General features: G+C 36.7%; 3 protein-coding genes across 6 annotated transcripts; 2 read left to right on the top strand and 1 right to left on the bottom strand.

The window, feature by feature from the left end:
- Positions 1-515: 515 nt before the first annotated feature.
- Positions 516-14,094, bottom strand: vdac3 (voltage-dependent anion channel 3). Of its 3 annotated transcripts, XM_032578665.1 has the most exons (10): positions 13,971-14,094; positions 10,313-10,429; positions 8,378-8,449; positions 7,339-7,388; positions 4,955-5,107; positions 4,819-4,871; positions 4,513-4,740; positions 2,772-2,922; positions 1,491-1,548; positions 516-1,389 (listed from the first exon to the last, which is right to left on the bottom strand). In XM_032578665.1, the coding sequence occupies exons 2-10, from the start codon at positions 10,425-10,427 to the stop codon at positions 1,298-1,300; spliced, it is 972 nt and encodes a 323-aa protein (XP_032434556.1). In that variant the 5' UTR covers positions 10,428-10,429; positions 13,971-14,094; the 3' UTR covers positions 516-1,297. The 3 variants fall into 3 exon arrangements, with proteins under 3 accessions (XP_032434556.1, XP_032434558.1, XP_032434557.1); XM_032578667.1 differs by lacking the exon at positions 10,313-10,429 and having other exon boundaries at positions 13,971-14,089; XM_032578666.1 differs by lacking the exon at positions 13,971-14,094 and having other exon boundaries at positions 10,313-10,449.
- Positions 14,095-15,510: 1,416 nt separating this feature from the next.
- Positions 15,511-20,573, top strand: enkd1 (enkurin domain containing 1). Of its 2 annotated transcripts, none has more exons than XM_032579374.1 (8): positions 15,511-16,388; positions 16,890-16,992; positions 17,613-17,837; positions 17,976-18,148; positions 18,232-18,375; positions 18,579-18,715; positions 19,491-19,627; positions 19,715-20,573. In XM_032579374.1, the coding sequence occupies exons 2-8, from the start codon at positions 16,908-16,910 to the stop codon at positions 19,873-19,875; spliced, it is 1,062 nt and encodes a 353-aa protein (XP_032435265.1). In that variant the 5' UTR covers positions 15,511-16,388; positions 16,890-16,907; the 3' UTR covers positions 19,876-20,573. The 2 variants fall into 2 exon arrangements, with proteins under 2 accessions (XP_032435265.1, XP_032435264.1); XM_032579373.1 differs by having other exon boundaries at positions 15,512-16,388; positions 16,893-16,992.
- Positions 20,574-21,563: 990 nt separating this feature from the next.
- On the top strand, positions 21,564-27,014 carry polb (polymerase (DNA directed), beta). The gene is made up of 14 exons (XM_032579372.1): positions 21,564-21,776; positions 22,027-22,084; positions 22,429-22,495; positions 22,872-22,946; positions 23,211-23,269; positions 23,385-23,434; positions 23,603-23,654; positions 23,753-23,807; positions 23,903-23,975; positions 24,055-24,125; positions 24,230-24,316; positions 24,459-24,529; positions 25,917-26,056; positions 26,145-27,014. Exons 1-14 carry the CDS (start codon positions 21,716-21,718, stop codon positions 26,237-26,239), a joined length of 1,014 nt encoding a protein of 337 aa, XP_032435263.1. The 5' UTR covers positions 21,564-21,715; the 3' UTR covers positions 26,240-27,014.

Below are 27,014 nucleotides of genomic sequence, written 5' to 3'. Positions count from 1 at the left end.
CTCTTAGTATGTGGGTTAGTTTTTCCAGCTTTGGTCATCAGAAAGATTCAGCCTTTTAAAAAATATTTAGTTTGAGACTTTTGACTTCTTCCAGAAGCTCTGTTTGTTTTGAGGAAGATGATGAATTTAGAAGAATTTCATCCACTATAAGCAGTGCAACAACAACTCTAGTGGTAAAACATCCCCACAGCATGATGCTACCGCCTCTATACTTGCTTGTTGGCATGTTACGTTTGGAGCCCCACATTCACTCTACAATCCTTTTCAATATTTTTGTCTCATTTGACCATAAAACTTTTATTCAGAAAGCTTTCCAACGTGAGCAGCTGAAAGTTCAAGTCCATCTTGAAGTTGTCTGTTTGCGTCTGCACAAGTTTAAAAGTTTTTGTAAAACTCTCTTCTTTGTGGATCATGATACTGATGGAGCCTTGGTGGTTTCCCTGACTAGACCAACTTCTTCTGTGGCTGACAAATTAACTAAGACTTAGTAATAAAAACACTACAAATCAAGAAGATTGTGGTGTTTGACATTTTTTATTTCACTCATTCGATAAAATTACTTTGAGGTTCTACATGTTAACGATACTTCCTATACTTCCACAGTACAGTTGTGAAATGTGACAAAGGCTGAAACATGACAGGATGAGTTGACACGGAAATCCAAATATCAATCAATCCCATTTGTTTTTTTTAACCAAATAAGATCTGAAAAACGGACATCTAGGCAGCTGAGGATTTATAGTTTGCTACTGAGGCCAGGAGGAAGAATCAAAGTCAGTTTCTCAGGCTGAGAAGGAGGTTTTATCTTTCTCTCCGGTTTTTATTGCATCCGTTTTGTACAAACTTTCACAAAAGTCTTAAAATCATGCAACAAAACCCCAACACTCCAAACAAGCAGCCTGTGTTAATCCTACCATAATCCAGTTGAACGTAACTAAACCAACCAGACAGTTAAATTGAAAAGATGCCTCAGAACTTGCGCCTTATCTGAAACACAAATGCTCGAGTTAAAAGTGCACTTTTATTTGTTAATCGTATTGTTTTGCTGCATACTGATAAAATACACTCTTAGGTTTGTGTTGAAAGTCATAGATATACTAAAATGTAAAAATAAATTAGGACTGGGTGACAGTTACAGTACTGTTGGTCTTGGAGGTTATCAGGGTTAAGGCCAAAGAGCGTGTATCTGTGCATGTGTGTGTGTTGGACTCAGAGGGGTGATGTGTTCACGTGTTGCTGAGTGTCGTCACATTTGGGGCTGTTTTGTTTTTTTCCTTTCCCATCTCCGTTCTCTGGTTTACGCCTCCACCTCGAACGCCATGCCGACTTTGTGTCCGCCGGAGCTGACGCTCTTCCCATTGATCATCGCAGAGAGGGTGATATTCACTCCTGCATGGGGAGAGCATCGGGAGTGAGTTTCAGGTAACTTTGGTGATTGCTCTTTGAGTTGTTTCTGCTTAAAGTAGCATTCAAAATGTCAGAGGGCGAACCTGGCCTGAGGGTATGTGTGTATCCAAGCCCAACGACGCCGGCATTGCTGACTTTTGCCTGTGAGGAGAGGGGGGAGTAATAATTCAAGGCATTAGAATTATTCTTCAATTAACATTTTGCACATTTATATACTTCCATTTGGGTCTCTAATACTTTAAAAACAGTCCATGCGCTTAAAAGGAAAAAAAAAAAAACACGCAGCTGCTTTTTCGCAATAAGTTAAGAGTTTTTTGTGTTTGGAAAATGAGCTGCTTCAGAAATCCTCTTCCAATCGACAGGCACCGCACCGTTACCTAGCAACCCTGCAAAGCTCAATCCGTCTCCTAGCAACCCAGGCAGCGTTCCAGCAGCAGCTTATTTGGATTTAAAGTGACAAGACGCCCAAAAGCAGCTCATTCTGAAGTAGCTTAAAAAGCTGCCCATAACAGTCGATAGGCGTCGTCTATTTTCTCTACAGCGCCCCCTAGAATATTTTAAATGATCGGCCCCAAACCATGCTTCAACACAGAATTATGAAACTTGGTACACATGTGTATCTTGTCAGGACCTACAAAAATCTACCATGTCTTACTTTTACTCTATGATTCATATGGGTTTAACCCTGTGCCAACTGACACAAAATGACATGATGATGAACTCTGTCAATGCTGCCTGCTTGCTGAACCGTGTGACTGTGGCCAAATGGCGAATTGCAATCCCTCGCCACAAGCATACGGTCGTCACTAAATCACACATGGATCATCCGATTTGGACCAAACTGAATATGTATGACCTTTGTTCACCTCTAAATAGCCTAATAGCATTGAATTGTAATTTGACTCCACTGCGCCCCCTAGCTTATTCCATCACCTACTGTATATCTCCTCAACACAACAGAATATCTGCACCAGATTTTTGGTGCATCATCAGGGAGCACTGTTGATTGTATCAGTGTGTATCGCCTGGCTGACGGGTGCGGGAACTGCGTGAGAGCGCCTGCGGTGGCTGGCGGGCGGCGTCGCTGGAGCGGTCGCCAGGAGGCCAGAGCGGCGCTGAGTGGCGAGGGCCGCCCTACGCCATTTGCGGCTTTAATATTTTCATTGTCTTCATTGAGCGGAAAAGAAGGACTGAAATCAGCCTCCTTGTTTGTGTGCATAAACACATTAAAAGCTCCTCAACACTCAAAAAGGACATTTTCACTTATTTTAGAGGATTCACTCCTGTGATTTTGTACAAAATGTAATTCATAACATGAATTTCTAACTCCAGTAAATAAATGTGCTGTATGTGTTATTTCTTACAGACAGGGAGGAGTCCTTGTCCAGCTGGTATTTGGTTCCAATCCCAAACCGTGTGTTGTTGCTTCCTGCTGTCCAGGCCAGGTTCACTGCTGCCTCCAAGTTCTTGTTCGCCTTGTGGTAAATGGAGGCCCCAAACTCTGTACCGTCATTCCTGAAACAAAAAGACCCAAGCACAACGTAAGAACAAACACACCAAAAAATAAAAAAGTGTCTTTATTACAGAAACCACTTTTTCCTTTATCAGAAACATTTAAATAGAAGGGAGACTTCTAAGGATTTCAAATAGGTTTTCCTTAGATCATATTTCAGTAACACAATTTACTGAAACTCATATTTTGTTTTAATTTTAAATATAACAAATTTTGAATCATCAGAATATAGTCCTTAATTCATTTTATTTATATTTTAGGACTTTTAAAACTATTTTTTTCAAAAGCACTAAAAGAAACAACCAAAACCCATGTGAATTATTACCTGAAAGCAGGAGCAATTTAGGTACGGAAAGCAATTTTGGTCATTAATCACAGGCTTGCCAGCTTCACCTAATGTCTACCAGATGCTATTAGAAACTCAAATGTATATTTAATAGAAGCCAGCAGACATTTAATAGACACCCCTAGCATTTTAAAAGTGTAGCACATTAATTAAACACTTGGCGGTATTTTCTGACTAAAGTTAGTAACTCTTACCACTGATTTTTCTTTTAATACCTGCGTTTTCCTTTAATTTCAATTTCATTACAAGAAGAGCTATAAACATCTAGTAATTTTTCCTAAAAAAACAAACAAAACTAGAGCACATCTATTTATTAAACTTGGTTAAACAGAAAAAAGGTTTTTTGAATAAAGTTTTAATTTTTCTTGCTGAGAATAGATCAAAAGATGTTCTAGACCTAAAAATTAGAAAACAATTACACAAAAAGTTACAAAACTCTATGCCTTTGTTTAAAAAAAATGCTACTTTGTTTTATTAAATATTGCATGTTTAATTTATTGCTGAGCAGATAAAACATGTTTTAAGCTGGAAAAACAATTTGCCTACCGAGTACTTTTGACTTTGGGGTTCACGTTTGGACACCACTATACTAAGTGTACATCACACCTGCTCAAACAGGATTAAATTAATTTTACACATTTTAAATGCCGGGCGCCATCTATTAAGCATCTGCTACCTTAAGTTTAAAGTGTAGTGGTGCTAAAGCAACACCAGATGAACATCTTTTAGTTAATATTTAACCTACTCTAACTGTGTTTAGAATACAGTTTCACAGTTTTAGCTCTGCAAGATGATCACAAATTCATATTGGGCATCTATTATATCATGTATCATTTATTGTGAAAAATTTCTTATCATGATAAGAATTTTGATTCAAAATCAAAATTTGATTTTGAAATTGATCAGGATCGTTGTCCTGATCAATTTCAATTGACAAACTGACAGTGTTTATCTCATATTTTTTATTTTTACTATTTTCTCCACTATCTTTTCATCCATACAGTATCAGTAAATTTTAAATGCAGTCACTGTGTGCAGTTTGTTTATCTAAGTCTCACTTCTTTAAGTAAGAAGCCTATTTCAAAAACAGCATTTGTGTTTGTGATGCTATAAATTCTGTGCCATGCAATCACAACCAGACAGTCACCTAAAAGAAACTAATAAATAATTTTTTGAATCAGAATTACAACAGTACTACAAAATATCGCAGTGAAATTCTAAGTCTACATCGCCCACCCTTACTCACAAATGGGCGTGCGCCTGGAAGTCAGAGCCCTGGTATCCAAAGGTGACGCTGTATTTAGTGGTTTTAGACTTGGCGGTCTCATAGACCATCTGGTAGCCGCCGACCCAGCCGCTGAAGGCCAGCACAGCGGCCGTGTGGACGGTGGGACCGGCTCTGTCAAGGTCCAGGTCGCAACCCAGGTTCATGTGGTTCCGCTTGTATCCGCTCTTCACTTTGCCACTCTTCTTGCTAAACAGACAGCAGGTCAGCATAAGTGTAAAGTTTAATTTAACTTTGTAGTTTTAGCATGAAAAGGATCGTTGTTACCCGGTGCTGGAAACAAACATTGTATCCAATCCGAGCTTTAGCCCTGTAGCCAGCTAAAGACACAAGAGACAACCAGTGAACTCATTCTTTCAATTTCTGAGTGCAGCGCTTTTCACAAAACAACTTTGAGTTCAACCTGGTCCTCCATGGTGATGTCCATGGACAGAGTGTTGTCTGAGATCCATTTCTGGTTGAAACTGAGACCCAGATTGTTCACTTTGCAATTTGACTCCAGGTGGGCTCCTGACTTCCCTGTGTCTGTGTTGCTGAAGCCCGAGTAGATAAACTTCTGCAGGGACAAAGAGGGAAGAAGTAGTGGAAAATGAAATGAGAAAGGAAAAAAAAATCACAGATTAGTAGATTGACACAGAGGCGTGAGAAAGTGAAGAAAATAAGCAGCGGTGGGAAACCATGGGCCATGTCAAGAGTACATGGCCCATTATGTAAAATGGAAAACTGGAAGCTGGAGAATCACTGGTGAGGAAAAGCGAAGGCAGGACTGAGGGAGAGGCTGGTGGAGTGGATTTAAGGGGGAACACTGTCTGCTACTGCTGCAGCTGTGTCTGCGTTTCCATTGACCATTTAATGGTGCAAATTAGAATTATGAAAATAATTCACTTAATGGAAACATTCTTCAATAAAAAGTTTTTGAGCTAGTTGTATCAAAATTAATATATCTCGCAAAACTGCAATGGAAACACGTTTTTCGCATCCCACGGATGTCACTGCTGGAGGAAAAGACAAAGAGGACAACAGGAAGTGCAAGGAGGAAGATGGCACAGCATGTTTTTTAATGGGTTATCGCATGAACAAATTTACTTACGTCTGATTTTGATTGCATTTCTTATTGAACGGAAACACTGCAACTGCGAAAATTTGCTTTTTCCACATTAGCAGAATATCAACAAAATTTTGCATACATTTGTAACGGAAACCCAGCTACTCAAGACCAGTAATTGCTGGAAAGAAAAACAGCTGTGCACATCACTGGCTAATCTCCGCTACACCTGCTGATACTCATCATGTCTGAGGAAACACACACAGACCTTCTCTGTCGTACCATCTAACAGAGGAGTCCAAAAAAGTAGAAGAAAAAAGGAGATGGAGAAAGTTAAGGAGAGCAATAGTTTGAAGAAATATTTGCAGCTCCGCAGATACAGCAGATAGTGTACATAAAGTATGTTTCTTTATGTGCCCATGAAGCTTAAAGTTGTTTTTACATTTAATAAGCACAAACTTTGATGTGTTTTAATGGGCTTTCATGTAAAAAATGAATAGCACAAACTTGGAAAATAAAAGAAAAGCAGCATATGGTTCATAATTCTTTTATACATAATAATCTGAATGATATTAAAGACATTGCTTTCTTTTTTTATCCTTTTTATAATAATACCCCTTTAAAAAATCAACTTGCAGTCTTCAGACGTCGCCTATTAATACCTAGACACTAGGAGTGAATCCAGCTGTTCTGTGAAGGCCTGACAGGCATTAGTGATTAAAAAACACCATAAAAACACTCAGGAAGACAGAAGACAGGGCAGGGATACAGGCGAGGAAAAGTTGATCAAGCAGGGAAGGTTATAAAAACAATACATGTAGCTCGACCTGTCACAGTAACAAATAGTGCTGGACGATAAATTGTCCCAGAAATTATTGCTATGAACAATACTATAGTTGTTTTGAAGCCATTTTCATCTAATATAATGATAACTGTGCAGGTACACTCACTCAAAGATCAATACATTTTCATTTCTAATGAATATTTAACATTGTATCTGGAAGACATTTTAAATATCAAAGATAACTAAACAAATAAAACAAAAAATAAAATGGATTATGAAGTTTCTGTAAACAAAACTGCCTTTCACGACATATTAATCATCAGGCTCAGACAGGAAAACAGGAAAAACTACCAGTTTTTAGACTTTTATCAAATAAAAGTTCAAACTAACCACTCTGTATTGTGTCAAATGTTCGTGGCATTTTTCAAAATGGTGGCTTTTCAATAACATTACAGGAAGCATTTCTTTAAAAATTAAGCAAACTATACAAACAAGCCAACAAATGGAAATTTTTGCTGATATTTTAATTTCTTGTGCAAGTTATTGATATATTGCTTATTGTGACAGGCTACTGTGTGGCAAAAACTAACTGCATCTGATGGATGCAGTAGAGTACTGCATCCATCAGATTTCAACTTACTTTTCCTCCACTTCTTAATTTTGTACTCATCTGTGTTGGTCTATCACAGAAAATCTCAATAAAGCACAATAAAGTTTGTGGTTGTAATGTGGCCTATGTGAATGTTCTTGCAGAGCACTACATGGTTTGGAAAGAAGAGATTTCAAAGAAAACACACAATGTCTAAAATCAAACTTATATCTTATATCAGCAATTTAGAGATTAAAGTAAGAAGAACATCCAGCCTATTATATTTGAAGTAGATGAGATCCAAGACAGAGAGCTCTTAAGTTCAATGCTTAACTCTAATGACTGAAAGATAAATACAAAACCACTTACAATCCCATTCTGAGACTTGGTCTTGATATCCAGCTTCATAACTCCATAGCCTGACAAAGAAAAGCAGGAAATAAAGGAAAGGCTGGAGAAATATCATTTTGTGGCTGCAGCGTTGCTCTAAAAGTTGCAGAATAAATTAATATGTGCAACATGGAGCAAATGAGTCCTGAATGATCACAGAGCTGAAAACTAGAGGTCAAATCTGGGTGTAGTGATGGACTCAGACCTGAACCTTCAGAGTCACAAAGACAGTTACAAAGTCGGCCTTCTGTCGCCTGAAGAACATTTCCAGGATTACAGGAGTAATGTCTCAGCGAGATCTAGAGAAACTCATCCCTGCGTTTATCTTTAGTCGCATTGATTTCTGCAACAGTGTGTTCACAGGTCTGCCTAACAAATCAATCCTCCAGCTGCAGCTGATCCAGAACACTGCTGCTGGCGTTCTGACTAAAACCAGGAAGTTGGAGTACATAAACCCAGTTCTAAAATCCCTACACTGGTTCCCTGTAGCTCAGAGAATAGATTTTAAAATACGGTTGTTAGTTTATAAATCACTGAACGGCTTAGCACCACAATTCATTAAAGATCTGCTGTTGTTGTATCAACCTTCCAGACTCTTAGGCCTTCTAGTTCTGGTCTGCTCTGCATCCCCAGAACCAGAACCAAACAAGGAGAAGCAGCTTTCAGCATCTATGCACCACAAATCTGGAACAAACTTCCAAAAAAATACAAAACAGTCGAAACACTGAGTGCCTTTAAATCTCAACTAAAAACCGAGCTGGTTAGAGTTGCTTTTGAAACATAATCAATGAAACATTAATCAACAATATGATGTGTAACGACGGCACTTAACAAAATGTAATAATTCAATTACTGAATGTCTGTTCAATGACTTTGTATTTTTATGATGTAAAGCAATTTGAAATGCTGTGTTGCTGAAATGTGCTGTACAAATAAACTTAATTAACAGATTGATTAGATAGACAGAATCCTGTATTAATGCAGAAGAGGTCCACATTAATCCAGTACCGTGACTCACCGTAGCCTTTGCTTAAGATATCTTTGGCAGCTTTTTCCAAGTCTGAGTACGCCGGGGGGACAACCATTGTTCCTGAGGAAACACATCCAGTCTACATTTAAATTCTAACTAACAGAAAAAAACATGCAGATACACACTTAGCTGCATTTTCCTGAAAGAGGCATAATGGCAGATTAGAAATATTTATAAACCAAAATGCTCCACATGTTTAGTTTCCATTTGAAGTTAAGTTTTGGGCTTGATGACTCATTCTTCCATTTCCAGACCATTGTTCAACAAAGCCCACTTTTTCCTCTCCAGTTCATCTGTAGAATGGTCCTGATCCACTCACCACTTTACTGTTATCTCAAAAAGTAGATATTTTTTTGAAGCATTTTACTGACAAATGTTGCATTTTTCTGCAGTTCGTAGCAGCAAGCTTTGAAAAGCTATTAATTGAATGTAGCTTTTTTTTTTTTTTTAAAAAACACTTTGAAGCATAAGGAAAAACATCAGTAGAAGTAACAACAAGCCAAGAAAACATTGCATAAAATGTTCAAAAATAGATGTGACTAAAAAAATAGGAATCATTGAGCATCTTCTTTCCAAAACCACTTTAAGAAAGTACTGAAATAAATCAGATCTTTGAAGCAAATTCAAAAGGAAATTAGATGTATTCTACATATTGTTATAGTATAGTTTAGTTTGCATATACTCATCATTAGCATGAGGTATTGATTTTGACTTTTATATTATTGCTTTTTATGGTGAAACAAACTACTCAACAGACTAAATAAAATTTACAACTAAGAATTGGATGAACAGATTTTACATTTGTGTGGATGTTTATTTTTCAAATGCATACTTATTTAAGCATGCATTCAAATAAGTATTTTAATAAAAAAAGAGAACTATATGGTCTAAAACTGGAAACAGCTGAATGTTTAACAGGACAACGACACATTTGGAGCAGATCAATCAGACTGAAGTCAAGCATCTCATCTTAGCAAAGGCCTCACCTCATGTGTGGACTATACTTAAATAATTAGTCCAATCACATCAAACTGAGACTGAAATAAAACAAAATAGTTTTAACTGAACACTAAGCACTGGGAATATCATTTGTATCCATACATTAAACAACAGAAAGAAGAGCAAACATTCAGCACACGCCATCCAGCCAGCAGACGGGTTTCTTTCTGTGTGACTGACATCTCCAGCCCATCAATGTGAAACTATTGATTCTTTGGCAGCAATCCCATCACAATCCAGCAGCCATTATTAAGCTAATGAAACCGTTGCTGAGACATGCAGAACCACAGACAACTTGTTGCCACTCACAAAATGCATGACAAACAAAATCCTTCATTATGCAACACATCAGAGCAGGAGGAGATGTAATATGTATGATGTGCAAAGACATACGACCAAGCGAGCGCAGCAGAGCTAACTTAAGTAGTAAAAGCTGGATTCTGCTGCATTTTCCTGCAGCATGTAGCTGCAGTCAGCAGCTATATGCTGCTGCAGCTCTGCACAGCGTTGCACTGCTTGGCTCTGTCATCAGGGTCCCCTGAGTTAGCATGCATGCATGCAGGCATGACCTTGAGAGGTAAGAAGACATTTCTGATAAGGTGACTCTAACCGAGCATTTGCAAAAAATTTTTGCCTTCACTCGCAGTAAAGCTTGGTTAATGTTTGACTTGATTGTTTTCTTTCTTTTGCCCCCTGCCCTGACCCTTAAACCCATCATCTTTTTGCAGAAGAGTTGGACTTTGCCCATCAGGCACTGTATCCCAGACAGAACCGGTGTAGTCCAATCAAATGCCTGAAACAGACCAACTGAAACTGGAAAATCTTTAATAGTGGCTCCAAGGTCAGCGCCGTCACCCCAAAGTGATCGAGGGACCCTGATGATTATTTTTCCTCTGTCTCCCTCCATGCACACCCTCCACTCACCGTGACCCTCAGGGGCGTGGTGCTCACATGCCACACAGACATCTTTGTTTTCTGCCTGCACACCCGTTTCTGTCTTCTCCTCCTGCAGCACCACAATCCCCACTTTCTCTTCCATGTCTCCTCAAGTCGAGGGAAACACCAAGAGGAACAGGAGAAAGGCGAGAAGTTCTGCAAAGTTCTGACATCTTCAGCTCACAGGACAGTGACTGGATATATGCATATTTTATGGCAACTGTGGTAATATTACGCACAGGTCAGCAGAATAGTATGTGGGCTTTCTGCACAGTTCTTTATAAACTATATTCCACATCTGGAGCATTTAAGCACATTGATCATCTGGTAAAAAACCTTGAAATTAGCAGCTTTTTACAAAGCAACAAAAAGGATTCCATGCTATTCGATAGTTAATATAACCCACAAGAACCAAATAAATACAAGAACATCTCCACAATTATACCTTTTTTAACATTTCAGTCAACAGGACATACATGTTTTAATATTTCATCAAAGGCAAATCAGCAGTGAGATTTTAAGCTAGTGAGTAAAGTATGTTTATTAGAGATGCACAGATCAGCGCTTCTGTGATCAATTTCTGATCTGTTGACATTTGAAGCTTCAGAACAAATCAGAGAATTTTGGGGCATAAAAACACAAATAAATGAAATGCAGTAAATAAATTTAACATACCGTCTGATGTTTGTGGTATGCAATGCCCTTTAGTCAAACTAATTTCTAATAAAAATCTAATAAATAGAAATATTTTTCACTCTTTGTAAATGTTCATATTATAAACTAAAGTGTCAGATTTACTGTTATCTGTTTAACTATTCAATAATTCAGGCCTTTAAAAGCATTTCATCAATGTTGGACTACAACTATTTAGATTAGGAGCAGAGGTGACCCAAAAAGAAGTATAAAAACATAGAAAATGTGAATTTTGACCACTTTTCCTGTTCTTTCAAACATAACTTATTTTCCCCGTAAACAACTTTTTTCTTCCATCTTAATAACTGACAATATTTAATAAAAACTAATTAAATTAATAAGGAAATTAAAGTGGTCAGAAAAAGAAATGAATTTCATTGGCCTCTACCAAAGTAAATACCTTAATTTAAACTGAGGCAAAAAGCTTTCTGTCATGTTTTCACTCCAGTCCCATCAATGAGGTTTCAGGGTCGCTAAGCTTCAAATTATTCTCTTTCGGTCGGTGTCAGAAAGCTTTGTGGCTTCTGTGTTGCTCCTAATTTCTCCCTCAGCTTCCTCAGTATGTGCAAGTATGCAGCTGACCAGCAGACTTGCTGACAGCATGCACCCCGTTGTCAGTCATTGTCATTTCAGCATCAGACAAACAGACACTCCTCCTCCTCCTCACACTGTCCATCTCTGCCCCCCTTCCCCTCACGGCCTTCATTGTCTGTCTGGCCGCTAAGTTTGGCTCCAGTAAACATGACACTGCAACACGTGGCCTGGCAGTCAACATGTGTCCTCATCTAACATCAACCTATTGAAATAAAACCATATAAAATAAAGGTATTTATCTCTATTATACCTCCACTCTGTGGATGCAGGCAAACGTGGGCCTGTCACTCCCAGTGTCACTTTAATTAGGCAACAACTAGACAACCCAGAATGAACTGAAAGGTCAAAAGGACACATAAGGGGCCACAAACACAAAATGGTGGTTGTTGACAATCAAACATAATTTGTTGGAAGCAGTCTCTTTATTTTGATACATGTTGCTTTGAAACCTAAGAAAATGCATCTAAAAAGCCATTTGTTGCATTGCTCTTGGGTAAAATGCAACTATTAGTCTGATTTTAAGGAAATAAGTGACCTATTCAACATCTGCTGAGGGAGAGAGACAGGGGAAAAACAATCTAAAATGTGTAAAAAGAGCAGTTACTCAACACCAGCCTAATCTCTAGATAACCAAGGTAGTGTGTGGTTGTGGCATATACTGAAGGAATGTGTTTGTGTGTGAGACAGAGAGATAAGGCCCAGTACAGCAAAGATGACCATCAAACACATTATAGGTTGAACCTAAGCTGCTCCATGTTATGTGGTATTTTGGATGTGTTTGGCTTGACTATTATTTTTCTCTGTGCAGTGAAAACATCCATTCTGCATGTTCACCTGTGGTATTTGGCCTCAATAATAGTTACAGCATCACCTTTTATCAGCATTAAAGAGACAGAAATTAGTCACCTAAATTCACCTCAATCAGCTCTGATCAGTGATCGGCAGGTTAAATGTTAAAAGAAATCCTAGAGTAGTGTTGCTAATTATAAAATTCACCAAAACTATGAAATTGTACCATACTGAACAAAAATATGATACAAGTTAGGAACCAGAGGTGCACCGATTTCATTTGATGGCTGTTTGAGATCTAGCCACCCGTTTTCACTATTTTTCTTGCAGACTTTAAACAGCTAAAAAGGATTTAAAAAATGTGCTACAGGTTTTTTGATAGTCTAATTCAATTTAAAAAAAAGTACTGGATTAATTTTTTGTCCATTTATGGACATGTCTCCTTTCTCTGATTTTTGATAAATTCAACATTACTGCATCAAAATACATGCTTTGCTCAAAAATACTGGAGTTGCAAGCTTTGATTTAATAATTACTATTAACATTGAACATTTGCCTCTCTGCCCTACCCCATATCTTAATTTGATAACATCATGCTAAATCTCTCTGGTTTTAGAAAACCTTCTGCCACATCTGGCTCTTTCCTATAACCTGGAGGATTGTTTTTATGTTTATGTAATAGTCCTTGGACTTAAAGTAATCTGGATCTGTGAAAAATTAGGGAAAAGAGTTAAGATTTGAAAGAAAACAAAACCAACTAACAAAACAAAAGTCGGTATCGGCCAGAAAAAGCCTAATTGTTGCATCTCTAATAGTTAATTTTATCTGAAACGGACAGAGAACTGAAACCTGACTTCAGAACTTTGGATAGCGACATAAAAACCAGTAGCATAAATTTACATAAAAACTATTAAAAATATATACGTCATCATTTTTAAAAGCAATTTGCATCATAAAGACATAATGAAATCCTTTAGCACGGCTTTAAATTAAGTATCAGAGAGATAAAAGTCTTTGTTTTGCTAGTTTTTGTGCTTCTTCACGAATTCCATATGACTAAATTTCCTTAATATTTATGGCATCCTGTCGTTTTGACCCTCAGGGGAACATGTTCATCACATGGGATGTCTCCAAAGGGTAACTCTTGTATGCAGTGTGCACTGAAACAGACATTTTATAAATACCACCCCCATACTTTAAAATACTGTATGTAGTCAATACTTCTACATAAACTTTTCACCAGTTATTGTTTTTGAGCGCATCTAGATGCGAATTAATGCAACTAATAAAATGTGTAAACTTATAAAAACACTTTTTGTCAAGTGGGTTTGAAGCACTTTGCCGCTTGCAGTGATTTTTATGTACTTATTACAACTGATTACAACAAACACAGGCCTAAACTAGTATCAAAACCTGGTAACGCGTCTGCGGTGCCCCCCACTCCCCCTCTGTGACTCGTTTCTCATTCACAATCAAGGCAAACTTTGTCAACAACTACAAATTACGCTGACAAACAGGCACCGCGACAAGTTTAAGAAGCTACAGCTTTAGTAAAGTTATTGTATCTTACCTTAAATTTACAACGGAGTGTGTAGACTTTCGCACCGTTGCCCAGTGTAGCTGAGTGAAGGAGAGAGCACCAACAGACACTCCGTGCGCATGCGCAGTCAAGCCTCCCGTTGAGGGCGGGGCAGTTATGTAAATGTCATTGGTTAGTGGCTGTACTGTTATAAGTGGGAATAAACATTGGACCTCTCTAATACAGCGGCCATTTGTAAGGGTCGCTGATTCATTTCTTGCATAATATTCTAACTGATGTGGCATAATTTGTACTGTACTATGAAATTTGATCAGAACATAATATGTATTTTTTTCCCACTCTTCTTATTCCACAAATAAATATTTTAGTACTGCTTGATTAATTGATGTCTACAATACAAACTCCTGAAAAATGTTTGCGCGTATAGGTCATGGGCTGTAATTGTTCTGTAGAGGCATCATAAAGTTGAAAGCAGACATTTACATGCACTGTAAAACAGACATATAAACTCTTTTTTTTTCAATGTTTGACATTAAATCAGACTAAACTTTAGTGTTTGTTCAGTTTTGATTACCATACACCCATCCATTGGTAAAACGCAACATCCACCTATCAATCGATCAGTTAGAATAATCATTTATTTCCAGAGTTGGGTAGTAACTAGTCACATTTACTCAATTACTTTCTTTGAGTAACTTTTGGAAACTTTTAGGGGTTTTTTTTCTATACTGTACTTTATACTTTTATTTTAGTAATTTTATTATGAAGTATCAATACTCTCACTTGAGTAAAATTTCTGGATTCTCACTGTGAGTCATTTCACTGAATAAAGAACAAACATGTTTTAACCAAAAAATCACCAGATACAGACACACACCTGCAGTTTTTGTTAAAGTTTCATACGTTTTTTATTGAAAGAAACTGATCTGCCTGATTTTGTTATTTTTTGTTACTTATATGAATTATTGTCATTTTGCATTTTGGTCCTTGAAATTCCCAAATTTCCACTTAACTTTATATTTTGGTCCATCTGATTATGTAATTTTGAAATATTAAATTATTGATCATTTGATCAGTTACTCAGTACTTGAGTAGACTTTTTACCAAATACTTTTTTACTCTTACTTGAGTAATTTCTTCGACAGCTACTTTTTACTTTTACTTGAGTAAAAATATGTTGAAGTATAAGTTCTTTTACTTGAACACAATTTATAGTACTCTGCCCACCTCTGGTTATTTCTACTTGCTGAATGCAATAATCCTGAGAAAGTATTATTTTTGATCATTTTTAATTATTTTCATTAATGTAAGAAGATTATATGCACTAAGATTATTGTGGTTTTAAACACTTTCACAAAACCCCAAATTAGAGCTAACTGTCGGCTTATTTTAAGGCAAAAGCTAAAGAATGCAGTTTCCTTGTGTGGGATCTTGGGAAAAACAAAACAAATTTTGTCAAGATATTGGAAAGAGAATTATGGACAGAAACGAATCTGGCCATTCTTTGAGTATAATTTCCAAATGCACAAAAGTTCATTCTTTCGAACAATAATATGCAACCAGCATGGGAATGTTCTATGGAGGTATTACTGGTGCAAACATATTTGTGCCTGGTAATTGTGAAGTTGAATTGTGAAGTTTTGTAATTGTAGATTTTTTTTCTCAATCTTTCACAAATACAAAACAACAGTTAGACCCCTTCAAATTCCTAAGTGCAAGTACACAAATTATATTCTTCGAGTCAAGCTTTAAAAACAATGCTACACTTACAGTTGTGCTCCAAATGATCCCGAACAAAAGGTGCAAAACAAATCTGCATATTTACTATTTATCTAAATAAATAGTATATTTTTTAGCATTCACAGACACAAAACTACTGTTACGCTTTCATTAATTCTTTATGACAGGTCACAGACTCCATTCTACAAGTAACAAAATATAAAAGTCCTGCTCTAATATTTTTGCTCTTTGATGTAATATTCATTTGCATTATTGCAATTATATCTTTAGCTCTCATCAGGGTTTATTTTAACATGTAATAAGGTTTTCACTAAGCCGCTGAGTGGTTCCAGAGAAACATGCTCTCATTTTGCAAACCTTCCTTGCAGCGCCTGAAAGACAGAACTCAGGATTAAAGAACTCCTCTCCTCAACGAGATTACAGCAGAAGTACGTATTGTTCCGCTCCACGGGTAGATAATCATTAAGCGAACGTGTAACAAGGCTAGTTTTACACTTTTTAATTGATCTACAGTGAGTTTTCATGCTTTGTTTACCAAGGTGTGGGCTAATATCTGTATTCCCTGCTGTCATTGCCCTTCAGTTAAGATCTGTTTGCGCGTGCTCCGTTGCCATGGTGAAGGATTCGCCAACAAGTGTTGATATCTAGGCGTCATCGGCGCGCGTGAACAAAACCCTTCACCGCTAAACAACGACTCGATTTTAAAAGGTAAGCTTTTATTTAATTTAGTTTGACCGCTTGCAGGTTTTGTGGGACGTCAAAATGCGTTTTTGCTCCTCTTAATCCGTACGGAGTTTAGTCGAAAACACTGTGTGGTGATTAGCCTACTTCAAAAACACCATGGCAAACAATAGCTGTGGTTGGCGTTTAGTAGCCGTTGAAAGCAGCATTTATATAGCAACATTCATACGCACATGTTTTTATTATTTTTATTTTGTTTTATTTACGTTTTTACCTTTTAGTATATGCAGGGAAACATGCAGTTTAGTCGTCTATTTTTATTCTCAGATTGTGAGATTTGGTCTCTATCTCAAATTTTACTAATAGTTGAAGCAAATAAACACGCAGATATTTCGTTTAGATTGTGCAGTTTGTAGTAAAGTTATTTTAAATCATACTGATAAAAGAAATGTCGGTAGTCGTACTTTTGTGTTTTCAATTTTGATTGTTTCTTATCTGAAACTGTTTATATCCGATATATCTGCTCAGCAGTTTCTGCACTTTCAAATGTGTGAGGGACCTTCCACAATATCTGGGCCAATCCCCCCAGATCCCTCCCTGCTCCCTCAGTACTACAAACGACCTGCTTCGGGTAAGATGCCATCTAATAGTTGTGTTCAATAGGTCTTGTGTTAAACAAAGACATGATTTTAAAATTGCCGTGGTCAGAATGAAGGATGCCTCATAACACTTAGCAAAGATATTCAAACCCCTTGAATATTTTTGTTGTTGTACATTTTGTCATCTTCAATATACTTTGTTGGGATTAGGTGATTAATCAACATAAAGTTGTCTTTAACTGTGGATTGGGAGAGAGATGATGCATGTTTTGTTTTTTAACACTAAACATTTGACAACTGGCTGCTTTGGATTTTATTTAGAGGTATACGAGTAAAGAGGGCAGAATACAAATTGCACCCTACATCTTTCAGATTTTTCTGCGTGAAAAATGTAGAAAACTGTGTATCATTTTCCCTCCACTTTACAAAAAATACTTCATTCTCTGTGTTAGTCTGAAAAACTGATTAACGTTTATGGTTTAAATTGACAAAATGTAAGCAAAAAAGCTTCTAGCAGGATTAATAGTTTACAAGATACAGTAAAATGGAATGTTTAAAAAACATTAAAAGAGGACTTGGTGTCTATTGAATAGAAAACCTTTAGTAACAAATACATAATGGCAATAAACTAGTTTTTTTCTCTCTCTTCCAGCTCATGGTTGTTTAGAAGGACACCAGAAAGGGAGCTTGGCCCTTCAACTGGGTCCTCTTGCTCCAGATCCTGTGTTGTACCCAGAAAGCTACAGCGCTCGCTTACCATCCCGCCGGCCCCGCGTTGGCCCTAATGCCACTTATATTCTGGAACGTGGACAAAAAGGAGTTGTGGGAGACTTACTAAGACTAGAGGGGTTATCCATAACCCCTGTTCCCAAACAGAGTAAGTTTCAGCAACTAATGTAGTTTTTAAACTTATCCATTTTGGATTTTCTTTGAAGATGAAAAACTGTGGATTTAAACATAAATTTCTAGTCTATTGAACTGTAATTAGGATAAATGTTGTTGCTTCTTCTTGTAGAGCAGAAAGTACATGACTTTAGTAAGGATAATGTACGTCGACTCCGGGAGATCCAGAGACGCTGCAAAGAGCAGGAAGCTGAGAGAATTCATGCCGGCCCTGTCCCAGTCAAAGCTCTGTGGACCTCCTCAAAATATCACAGCGTCCCATCCAGGGTGATGGCTCAGTTAGAGGCGAGGACGAGATCTACTTCTAACAGAAATTTGAACATTTCATATTTTCCTCATGTTTTAACCTGCGTGTTTATTTCACTCAGGTTTCTAGCCTACCTGTTAAACCTCAGTGTCAAACGTTTCTAAAGGCCCACTCTAAAGGCGGCTCCTCCACTCCACCAAGACCTTCGCCTGTGGCTTTCCAGCGCCCAGCTTCCTCCAGCTCCACACAAGACCTGGACTTAATGGTGGGTTCTAACAAAATTATGCTTTTTGTAAATTATAATACAATCATAGAGTTGATCATTTGTTTAAATGTTATGCTTCCAGTGTATTTGTTTTATGCCAGCCATTAAAATGTTTTCAAAAATTCTGTGAAAATAATTTAAGAAGGGAAATTAGTTGTAATGGAAGCATAGATTTATGTCTTCTTTTTAAATTATGCTTTCAGGTGCAAGGTCATACCATAGACTTTGTGAAATATAATGCGCGGGCTGCAAGAAAAACTACCCTTCGTCGATCCCAGTCACTGACAAACCTCAGGGATAAGCCTGTCCCCAGCGCAGTGAAGGGCCAAGTGCCTCAATAGTGAGTATTTTAACACCATATTCTACTTTATTTATAACTTACTCTCAAATAACTTCTAATAAGTTTGTATGTTGTAATTATTTTTGCAATATTTCACCTCATAAACATTAAAATATTTTAAATAAAATGTTTTTAGGGATCTTTTACATGAGTTGCTTTTTCCTTACGGCACTAGTCATTTCAGCCTTTCTTTGAAGAGCTGTTAATTTCAGATCCAACTGAAAACTTGAACAAATTTTACGGTTGCTCAGAATTATTTTATGGCTTGGCCGGTGGTCTTAATTTCTCATATTTCTGGAGGATTAACTTGCCTAAATATTGACAAGAACCAGAATGAATGCAAATGAGGTATACTACAAAGTTTTCAGAACATAATATGAAATTGTAATCAATTATAAAAATAAAATATACTGTAAATGAAATTTGGGGAATGTTTCTATGATTTGTTCTTTTCCACTGTCACCTCATGCTTTGTCAATTGAGCATCCTTGGATGGAAAATTTCTTACCAACTAGCAGTAAAAGTTGGGTTTTCTGCTCTGTGTTAAAACTGATTGATGGATTAATTATTTCTGGGTATAAATTTCAACTGTTTATCTTGTAATGAGCCTTGAGATTATCTTTGTTGTGAATTAAGATTATAGAAATAAGCTAAAAAATAAATGGAAGTATGGAGAGATTAAGAGATGAAATAGGTGAATATAGGGGATTTGAATTGCTGAAGGGGCAAACTGACCCAAAACTATTCTTTATTGTCTCACTACCACTTAATGCAGTCTTGAGGAAAGAAAGAAGCAGTGGCAAAAAGAGGAGGAGGAGAGGAAGAGGAATGCGCCTGATCCTAGGGTCCCAGCTGGTCACATGACATTGCCTGACAGCGATAGACAGCAGACACTAAAGTCCCTGAAAGACAGTAGGTCTCCTTTGGATGAGTAAATCTTCTGGTAGACTGATGTTCACATGGAGAAGTTGTTGTTTTTGTTGTTTCTTTTTCCCTCAGCCCACTGCTCATTGGTGTCGGAGCTGCTCTCCCTCCCGCTAAGGTCTGATGGTCTGAGCGTTCGCACACGTCGGGCTCAGCTTGACTGTAGACTCTCTGAGATTGAAGAGGCCATAAAGATTTTCTCCAGGGATAGGGTTTATGTTAAAGTTGATTCCTAACACACCAGAAGGGCTTTAAAATAAGACAAGATTGCCCTGCAAATCTGCCATTTTGTTTTTACAATTTATTTAATGGAAAGAAGCTGACTTTTATGGAAAAGATGATTACTTTATTGTTGTGGAGGGATTTTGTTAAAAAATATATTTTATATAATAATTTTATCATGTTAAATTACTACATTTGCTTAATGTCAGTAACTCTAACATAACATTAAAATATTCCTAGTTCTTAAATGACATGCTTTGGCTTGTGTATGATTTAGGAGCAACAGTGTCTCAGAAAATTGTACACATCTCTGTGAAAATGCTAGGTTTTCAAAAATATTAAGCCTAACAATAAATAATTTAAAAACTTTTCTCCAATATTAGGTGACACTTATCCTGCAGAATTCAATGGATGTTAGAAAGAATATTAATGATTTTGCAGCAACCTCAGTACATATGCAAACTTAACACTTTGTTGAACCACCTTTAATTTAATTTTAGAATTCATTATTTTTAGTTTTGTTTTTATCTCGACTTATACAGAGATTATGTTACACTGTATGTGCAAAAAGTTTTAAACTTATTTATTCCTGGTTTTATGCTTTAATTTTAAAACCTGGCATTTTAACATGATTGTGAATATTTGTGAAAGCTACCTCTAAATGTCCTATAAAGTTGAAATTTAAAAAACCCTGTTATTTCCTGTGATTAGACTTATTTTGTTGCTAATTGATATCATGTCATGTCATTCCATGTTTTATAAATTTTATTTTCTCATCAGAAAACCAGTAGTGAAAACAAAAAATGCGGTTAAAATGTTTTCCAAAAATACGTATCATACAGTCACCTCGAAAGTACAGGTTCCTGTTTATATAAAATTCTTGCGTTGCTCGTGGTGTCAGCATGTTGGAGTAGCTTTGTGTTAGTTCTGATTTGTTTTATATAGACTTTTGTTCATAATTTTTGAGATTGGAGTATAATCTGGACAATTATTTTCTCTGGTTTTGAATGCTCTGTAGGTGGAAGGACTTGTACTCATAATTTTTTACTTCCATACAATTGTTGTGACGTGTAATTGAGACAAGGTATTGTTTTAACAACTGGGAGCAGCTGATTAGCATCTCAAAAGTTCAAACAATACCTGAACTATGACCCACAATTCCCAGTTTAAAAATGAGGCTTTTTTATGTAGAGCAGGACCAAAGAGCAGAGAAAGAAGGAGGCTGTTTAAACAGGTTCTTTCGTTGATTAAAGAGGGAAGTATTCTATCCCCGTTCTAACCATGGCAAGACAGAGATTTAAGGAGGAGGGGCTAAAGCAAAGTAGGTGGATTAGCAGTGCTTGCTCACTACTGAATGTGTCAACCAGGACATATAACTGTCGATTATCCTCTCTGCTGCTGGATATTGAACTGTTAGCATGTTATGAAACTCATGAGACTGTCATACAGCAACAGTCTTCAGTCAGAGGCCTCTTAAGATTCATTGGAAAACTGACTGCAACTGGAGATATTATATATTTGATATTGTACTAATCCGTTGTTTTGAAGCAAAACTTTATTTTACAAAAACAAACGTAATATTTTGTATTTTCCCATTATAAAAAGCGTCAGAAATAAAAATTCGTGATATCTAATTTTAAAAAAGAAAAGTAGAAGTGTTTCGTCACGTGGGGGTTATTAATGACGTGTTACGCATTTCCAACCCCCGCTACGTAATTCGGGTCATTGTTCAGCGTGAGTACTGGTTGAAGTGTTAGCAAGGCGCTAATTAAAAACACAAAGTGGTACTCACTCCTGCGTGATAATAGTGCCACCGGACTTTCACAGGACATCTCGCAGTTTTCGTATTCTACGATGAGCAAGAGGAAAGCTCCACAGGAGTCCCTAAATGAGGGAATAACTGACTTTCTTGTCGGTACGTGATGTTACGTTTCAGCCAGCAGTTAGCTAGCCTGAGAGTTGCAGTGTTTTTACTATTTAAACTGCCTTCATATTACTTTCAGTGAGTAATGCGCTGATAAAATTGCTTTCATGGACATTTCTTTTGTTTGTTTTTAAGCATGGGAGTTTCTCTGCATTGCAGTTTTCTTTAGAGGCTGTAATTTAAAACCCTACTTCCGTTCAGTGTGGCTCTAAAATTAAATGGGATGTGCTTCTGGTTACAGAACTGGCTAACTACGAGAAAAATGTCAACAGGGCAATACATAAGTACAATGCATACAGGTGAGTTCCTAAAAACCTTTGCTTTTATTTGCAGATACGAGTAGAATCCACATATTCAGTGGTTATTTTGGATAGACTTAATTTATCTGCTCAAAAGGTTTTATTTCTGCTTCATTTTTCACTCACTTCCGGTCAGATATTTAGAGAATACTCTGACAATGACGTTTTAAAATCCTTTTGCAATAACAAAATCATACATTCATTGTATAATTTATGGCACATGAGATCAAGGTATTGTAAACTAGCTTGCTTGTTCATATCATATTACTAAAACTTTAAAGTACTTTCTTTATAAATACTTCTTTTAGCCATTCGATAATGTTTTTATTCTGTACTGTGGATAGGAAAGCAGCATCCACCATTGCCAAGTATCCTAACAAGATTAAAAATGGAGAAGAGGCGAAGAAACTGGTATGTCCTAAATCCATTTTGTATGTTGTTTTTAATACTACTAATATTTAAAAAGTGAATAATGGAAGCAAAACTTTAGTGATGACAATGGACAAGGTAAATTATGAAGATGTTTCTTTATTACTATGTCTAAATGGATAACCCCTTTATTTTTTACATTATATTCATATGTGAGACTACCTGTGTTTTATGTTGACCTTAATGTCTTACTATCAATCTGTCCACAGATGGAATATGTGTACTGCCTTTAGATTTAAACATTCTTATAGCATAAGTTATTTGTCAGAGTAGCAGTAAGTGTGTTTGTGCTGCTTTCCAAAAGCTTGTGTGAATACATTTTAAACATCCTGATACGTTTACTTTTACCTTTCAACAGGATGGAGTTGGTGCTAAAATAGCTGAAAAGATTGATGAGTTCTTACAAACTGGAAAACTAAGAAAACTTGAAAAGGTGAGTCAAGGTGTTAAGGAATACACAACTCCTTCCACTCTGTATTTTATTTTATTTTAACTTTATGGCAGAAGTGATAGGAAGTACATATGTCAACAACCTAAACAGAGTGAGTGTTCAGCTTTATATTTTACTTTGTTATGAAGTAACAGAACTCCACCAGTAGAGCCGGTTAAGTGCTTAAGCTCCCTGCTCTTCCTGTAAAAAATAAAACAATGTCAATTTTACTACACAGACTGATTAATCTGACTTATTTTCATCTAGATCAGAAATGATGACACCAGCTCTTCCATAAATTTCCTCACCAGAGTCACTGGAATCGGGTATGTTGGTAATATTACCAAATAGGACCAACTCAGTTGTTGCTGCTTTTGATTTTTATTATGCATTCAATTATATTCCTTTGTTATAACAAAGTATATGTGTCTTGACCTTTAGGCCTGCTGCTGCTAGGAAGTTTGTTGAAGAGGGGGTGAAGACATTGGATGGTTTGTACCGCACATACCGTAGATCACATAACATTTACATATTCTCTTTAACAATTAAACTCACCAAAATAATGTTAGACCTAATTTACAGATTTCTTTGTGTTTAAGGTTTTGAATAACTTTCAAGGAACATTAAAGTGCTATTTTTATATTTTATGTTTCTTTTAGATTTGAAAAAGGTAGAGCACAAGCTAAATCACCACCAAAAGATTGGACTCAAGTAAGTTTGTCTGAAAATGCCTCAGGTTTATTATTTCTATTTTATTTCAGTTGTCTTCTGTTAGACCATACAGTATTTATGTTTTATGGTGCATTTAGGTACTTTGAAGAATTTGAGAAAAGGATCCCAAGAGTTGAAATGGAAAAGATGGAGGTGATTATGCTTTTGATAATTTCTGATGTATTTTTAAAATTATTTTATTTACAGTTTTTTTTTAACTGTAATCTTCTGTTTTGTTTTTTATTAAGGTACTTATTCTGGGGGAATTAAAGAAAATTGGTCCAGAATATATCGGAACAATCTGTGGAAGCTATAGGAGAGGTACTTTCATCAAACTGATATTCAGTCTTTAATTTTTAAGAGTGGCTCATCTTTTTAAAATGATATTTCTAATTTCCAGGTGCAGCATCGAGTGGTGATATTGATATTTTACTGACTCACCCAAATTACACTTCTCAAACAGAGAAGCAGGTAAAACCTAAACATATACTGTTGCTTGCTTAAAGTAAATAAAGTATGTTGGTAAGAAGAAGTGGATCGTTTTTTTTAACTAATTGAACTTTCTCTGTTTCCAGCCAAAGCTTCTTCATGCTGTGGTCGATCATTTGGAGTCCGTTGGGTTTGTGACCGACACTCTGTCCAAAGGAGACACCAAGTTCATGGTGAGGCCTCTGGTGTTTGTTTTCCTAGATGCAGTCAGCTGTAGCTATCTTAATGTGACTGGTAATGAAGTTTGTGTTGTAATTCCACCCATCCCCTTTAGCAGATGACTGTTCCCATAATGTACTTCCTCTGTTTGTTTAGGGAGTCTGCCAGCTGCAGGACACTGATGATAACGAAGAGGAAGAACATCTTCACAGACGCATTGATATTAGGTAAACTTTTTTTTTTATACTCTTGGGATATTTATCTGATATATTTCTGGTCAGAAACTTATAAACATGAACATCAGATTGATTTTGGTCTTATAACAATGCATTCAGGGTGGATTAAAGTTAAAACTTATTCTGGGATTCCTACAATCTACACAAGATCTAAATTCTAACCTCAAGCTCAAATGTATTCATGCGTTTCTGGCACACTCATACATCTGATGTACAAGTGGCATCCGCAAACACCAGTGATGGACGACAAAGCTGCTTCTCTTGACCCACTGGGGGTTTATTCCTGATCAGAAATTGATCTGATGAGACTCTGGAAAAGACTTTTGTTGTGTGTACATTATGCAAATAGGAGTTGGATTATCACCGAAGCTATTCAAGCCTAAAATAACATCTCAAGGCAAAACATGTTGCAGCAAACAGAGACATCCCCAATGCTAATGTCCGTATCTACAGTCCACATTTCATGAAACACTTGAAAGCTGAATGGGTATAATAGCACTTTGCACCAATCTGATGGTTCAATAACCTAAACAACAGATTAGAAATGCCTCTTGGAGGGAAAAAAGACTATGGTCAGAGGAGACTGAACTTCTTAGCAGCAACAACAGCCAAGGTGGTGGTAGCATCTGCTGAGGATCCATTCACTACTAGTAGTACTGGTATTGCACAAATTTCATGGATTGATTGAACCACTTCAACTCAAATCAACATCAGGGGTGCCCAAAGTCGGTCCTTGAGGGCCGGCATCCTGTACGTTTTAGTTCTCTCCCTGGTGGTAGTAACCTTTTCAGCATGTCAATGTTCTTCTTAGGCCTTCTAACGAGCCATCATTGGATCCAGGTGCGTTAAACCAGGGAGAAAACTAAAACATACAGGATGCCGACCCTCGAGGACCGACTTTGGGCACCCCTAGATGGTTGAAACATAGATACAGTTGAATGTTCCAGCTAAAAAATTATCCAAACCAAAAATCCAAACTGGTTTTGAAATGGATTAAGCCATGCTTAAGCTATTGAAAACATTTTAACTGTGTGTAAAAACCAGGTGTATGCCAGGAAACCAACATATATAAATGAACTCTAAAACTATTGATAAAAGGAATCGCCAAATATCCAGGAACAGAAATACTATCAAGTTACCAGTTTCTGCAGCTTGTGAACGGAGATTTAAACAAATATTGGTGTGGATATGAATGTGATTAAATCTGTATGTGTACAATAACACAAAGGGCCAGGGGAAATACTTATTTAGTCTTTAACATGCTGGCTTTGTATTTATGACATATTTTGAGAAACTATTTTGAGCTTCCATTTAGAACTGAAATCTGTAGTAATTTTTTTTTTTTTTTTTAAGTCCAATCATTCTTGATTTTTGCCAGGTTAATTCCCAAGGACCAGTACTACTGTGGAGTTCTGTATTTCACTGGAAGTGACATCTTTAATAAGAACATGAGGACTCACGCTCTGGAGAAGGGCTTCACTCTGAACGAGTACACCATCAGGCCACTTGGTGTCACTGGTGAGTCTCTGTCAGCTGCAAGTAATTGAATGCTGTTTCACTTTGTAACTTCAGCCAAAAGTGATTTTGCTGATTGTATTGATTGCAGGAATGGCGGGAGAGCCTCTGTTGGTGGACAGTGAGAGAGACATCTTTGAATACATCCAGTACAGATACAGAGAGCCGAAGGATCGCAGCGAGTGAGGGAAATCGACAGCAGTCCTGCAAACATGGATTAAACAAAAGGCATCTAGTTTGTTTCTTCTTTTCCACTTACTCATGACACTGAAAAAAAGAGTAAATGTGAAAAGAATTTTAATTATAAGAGTTGGATGTTTTCCCCAAATGATCTTCACATTCTGGACTTAATATTTATTTATAACACTTCACCTTCATGCCTCATGAAAGTGCTTCTGCTTTATTTTTAGGGTTTTAAATCATGTCAACTGTAGTTTGTTTACCTCATTTTTAGATTTTGTTTTTGGTCAACTAAAAGGGAGTTATAAATGTACATGAGACACTTAAGGTGGATAGTCTGTTGCATTTTGTTTGTACATCATGAATGTGTCTGGTTTTGATTTTTATTATTGTACTACATTAATATTTTAGTTTGAAGTTTAGACAGAATGAAAATGTTACAATAATGCACCATTGGATTGACGAGTAGCAATATGATCATCAAACCAGATGAGAGTAGTCTTCTCAGCATTTAAATTTGATTTTGTTGAATAGTAGGTTTAATTAACCTATTGTATGAGATGAGGAAAAGACTACATCCAGTGTTTTATCATGTCAGAATGTGTCCTTTTTTCAGGAAGGCAGCAAAACTGAAACTTGTAATAGTAGATTATGGTAACTTTCAGGTTTGTCTCGCAATCTCTGCAAATATGTCAGAAGTTATTTAAGAAGAAAATGAAATGTGAAGCATTGCTGTCACTAAATTGAAATAAACTGGAAGAAACAGTTAAATTTTAATGTC

Source organism: Xiphophorus hellerii, chromosome 12 (genome assembly GCF_003331165.1).
Source record: "Xiphophorus hellerii strain 12219 chromosome 12, Xiphophorus_hellerii-4.1, whole genome shotgun sequence".
In the NCBI taxonomy this organism is placed as follows: Eukaryota; Metazoa; Chordata; class Actinopteri; order Cyprinodontiformes; family Poeciliidae; genus Xiphophorus; species Xiphophorus hellerii.
The sequence above is the reverse complement of the archived record's forward strand: the minus strand, read 5'-3'. Positions and strand labels throughout refer to the sequence as shown.

Bases quoted from the DNA above. Each gene is read 5' to 3' on its own strand.
- vdac3 (XM_032578665.1), bottom strand. From the start codon at position 10,427: ATGGAAGAGAAAGTGGGGATTGTGGTGCTGCAGGAGGAGAAGACAGAA. The intron at 8,450-10,312 runs GTGAGTGGAGGG...GTGTTTCCTCAG, and splicing joins CCACGCCCCTGAGGGTCACG to GAACAATGGTTGTCCCCCCG. The intron at 5,108-7,338 runs GTAAGTGGTTTT...TTGTCCCTGCAG, and splicing joins CCAAGTCTCAGAATGGGATT to AAGTTTATCTACTCGGGCTT.
- enkd1 (XM_032579374.1), top strand. From the start codon at position 16,908: ATGTGTGAGGGACCTTCCACAATATCTGGGCCAATCCCCCCAGATCCC. The intron at 18,376-18,578 runs GTGGGTTCTAAC...TTATGCTTTCAG, and splicing joins CACAAGACCTGGACTTAATG to GTGCAAGGTCATACCATAGA. The intron at 19,628-19,714 runs GTAGGTCTCCTT...TTTTTCCCTCAG, and splicing joins ACTAAAGTCCCTGAAAGACA to CCCACTGCTCATTGGTGTCG.
- polb (XM_032579372.1), top strand. From the start codon at position 21,716: ATGAGCAAGAGGAAAGCTCCACAGGAGTCCCTAAATGAGGGAATAACT. The intron at 22,085-22,428 runs GTGAGTTCCTAA...TACTGTGGATAG, and splicing joins CATAAGTACAATGCATACAG to GAAAGCAGCATCCACCATTG. The intron at 26,057-26,144 runs GTGAGTCTCTGT...TATTGATTGCAG, and splicing joins CAGGCCACTTGGTGTCACTG to GAATGGCGGGAGAGCCTCTG.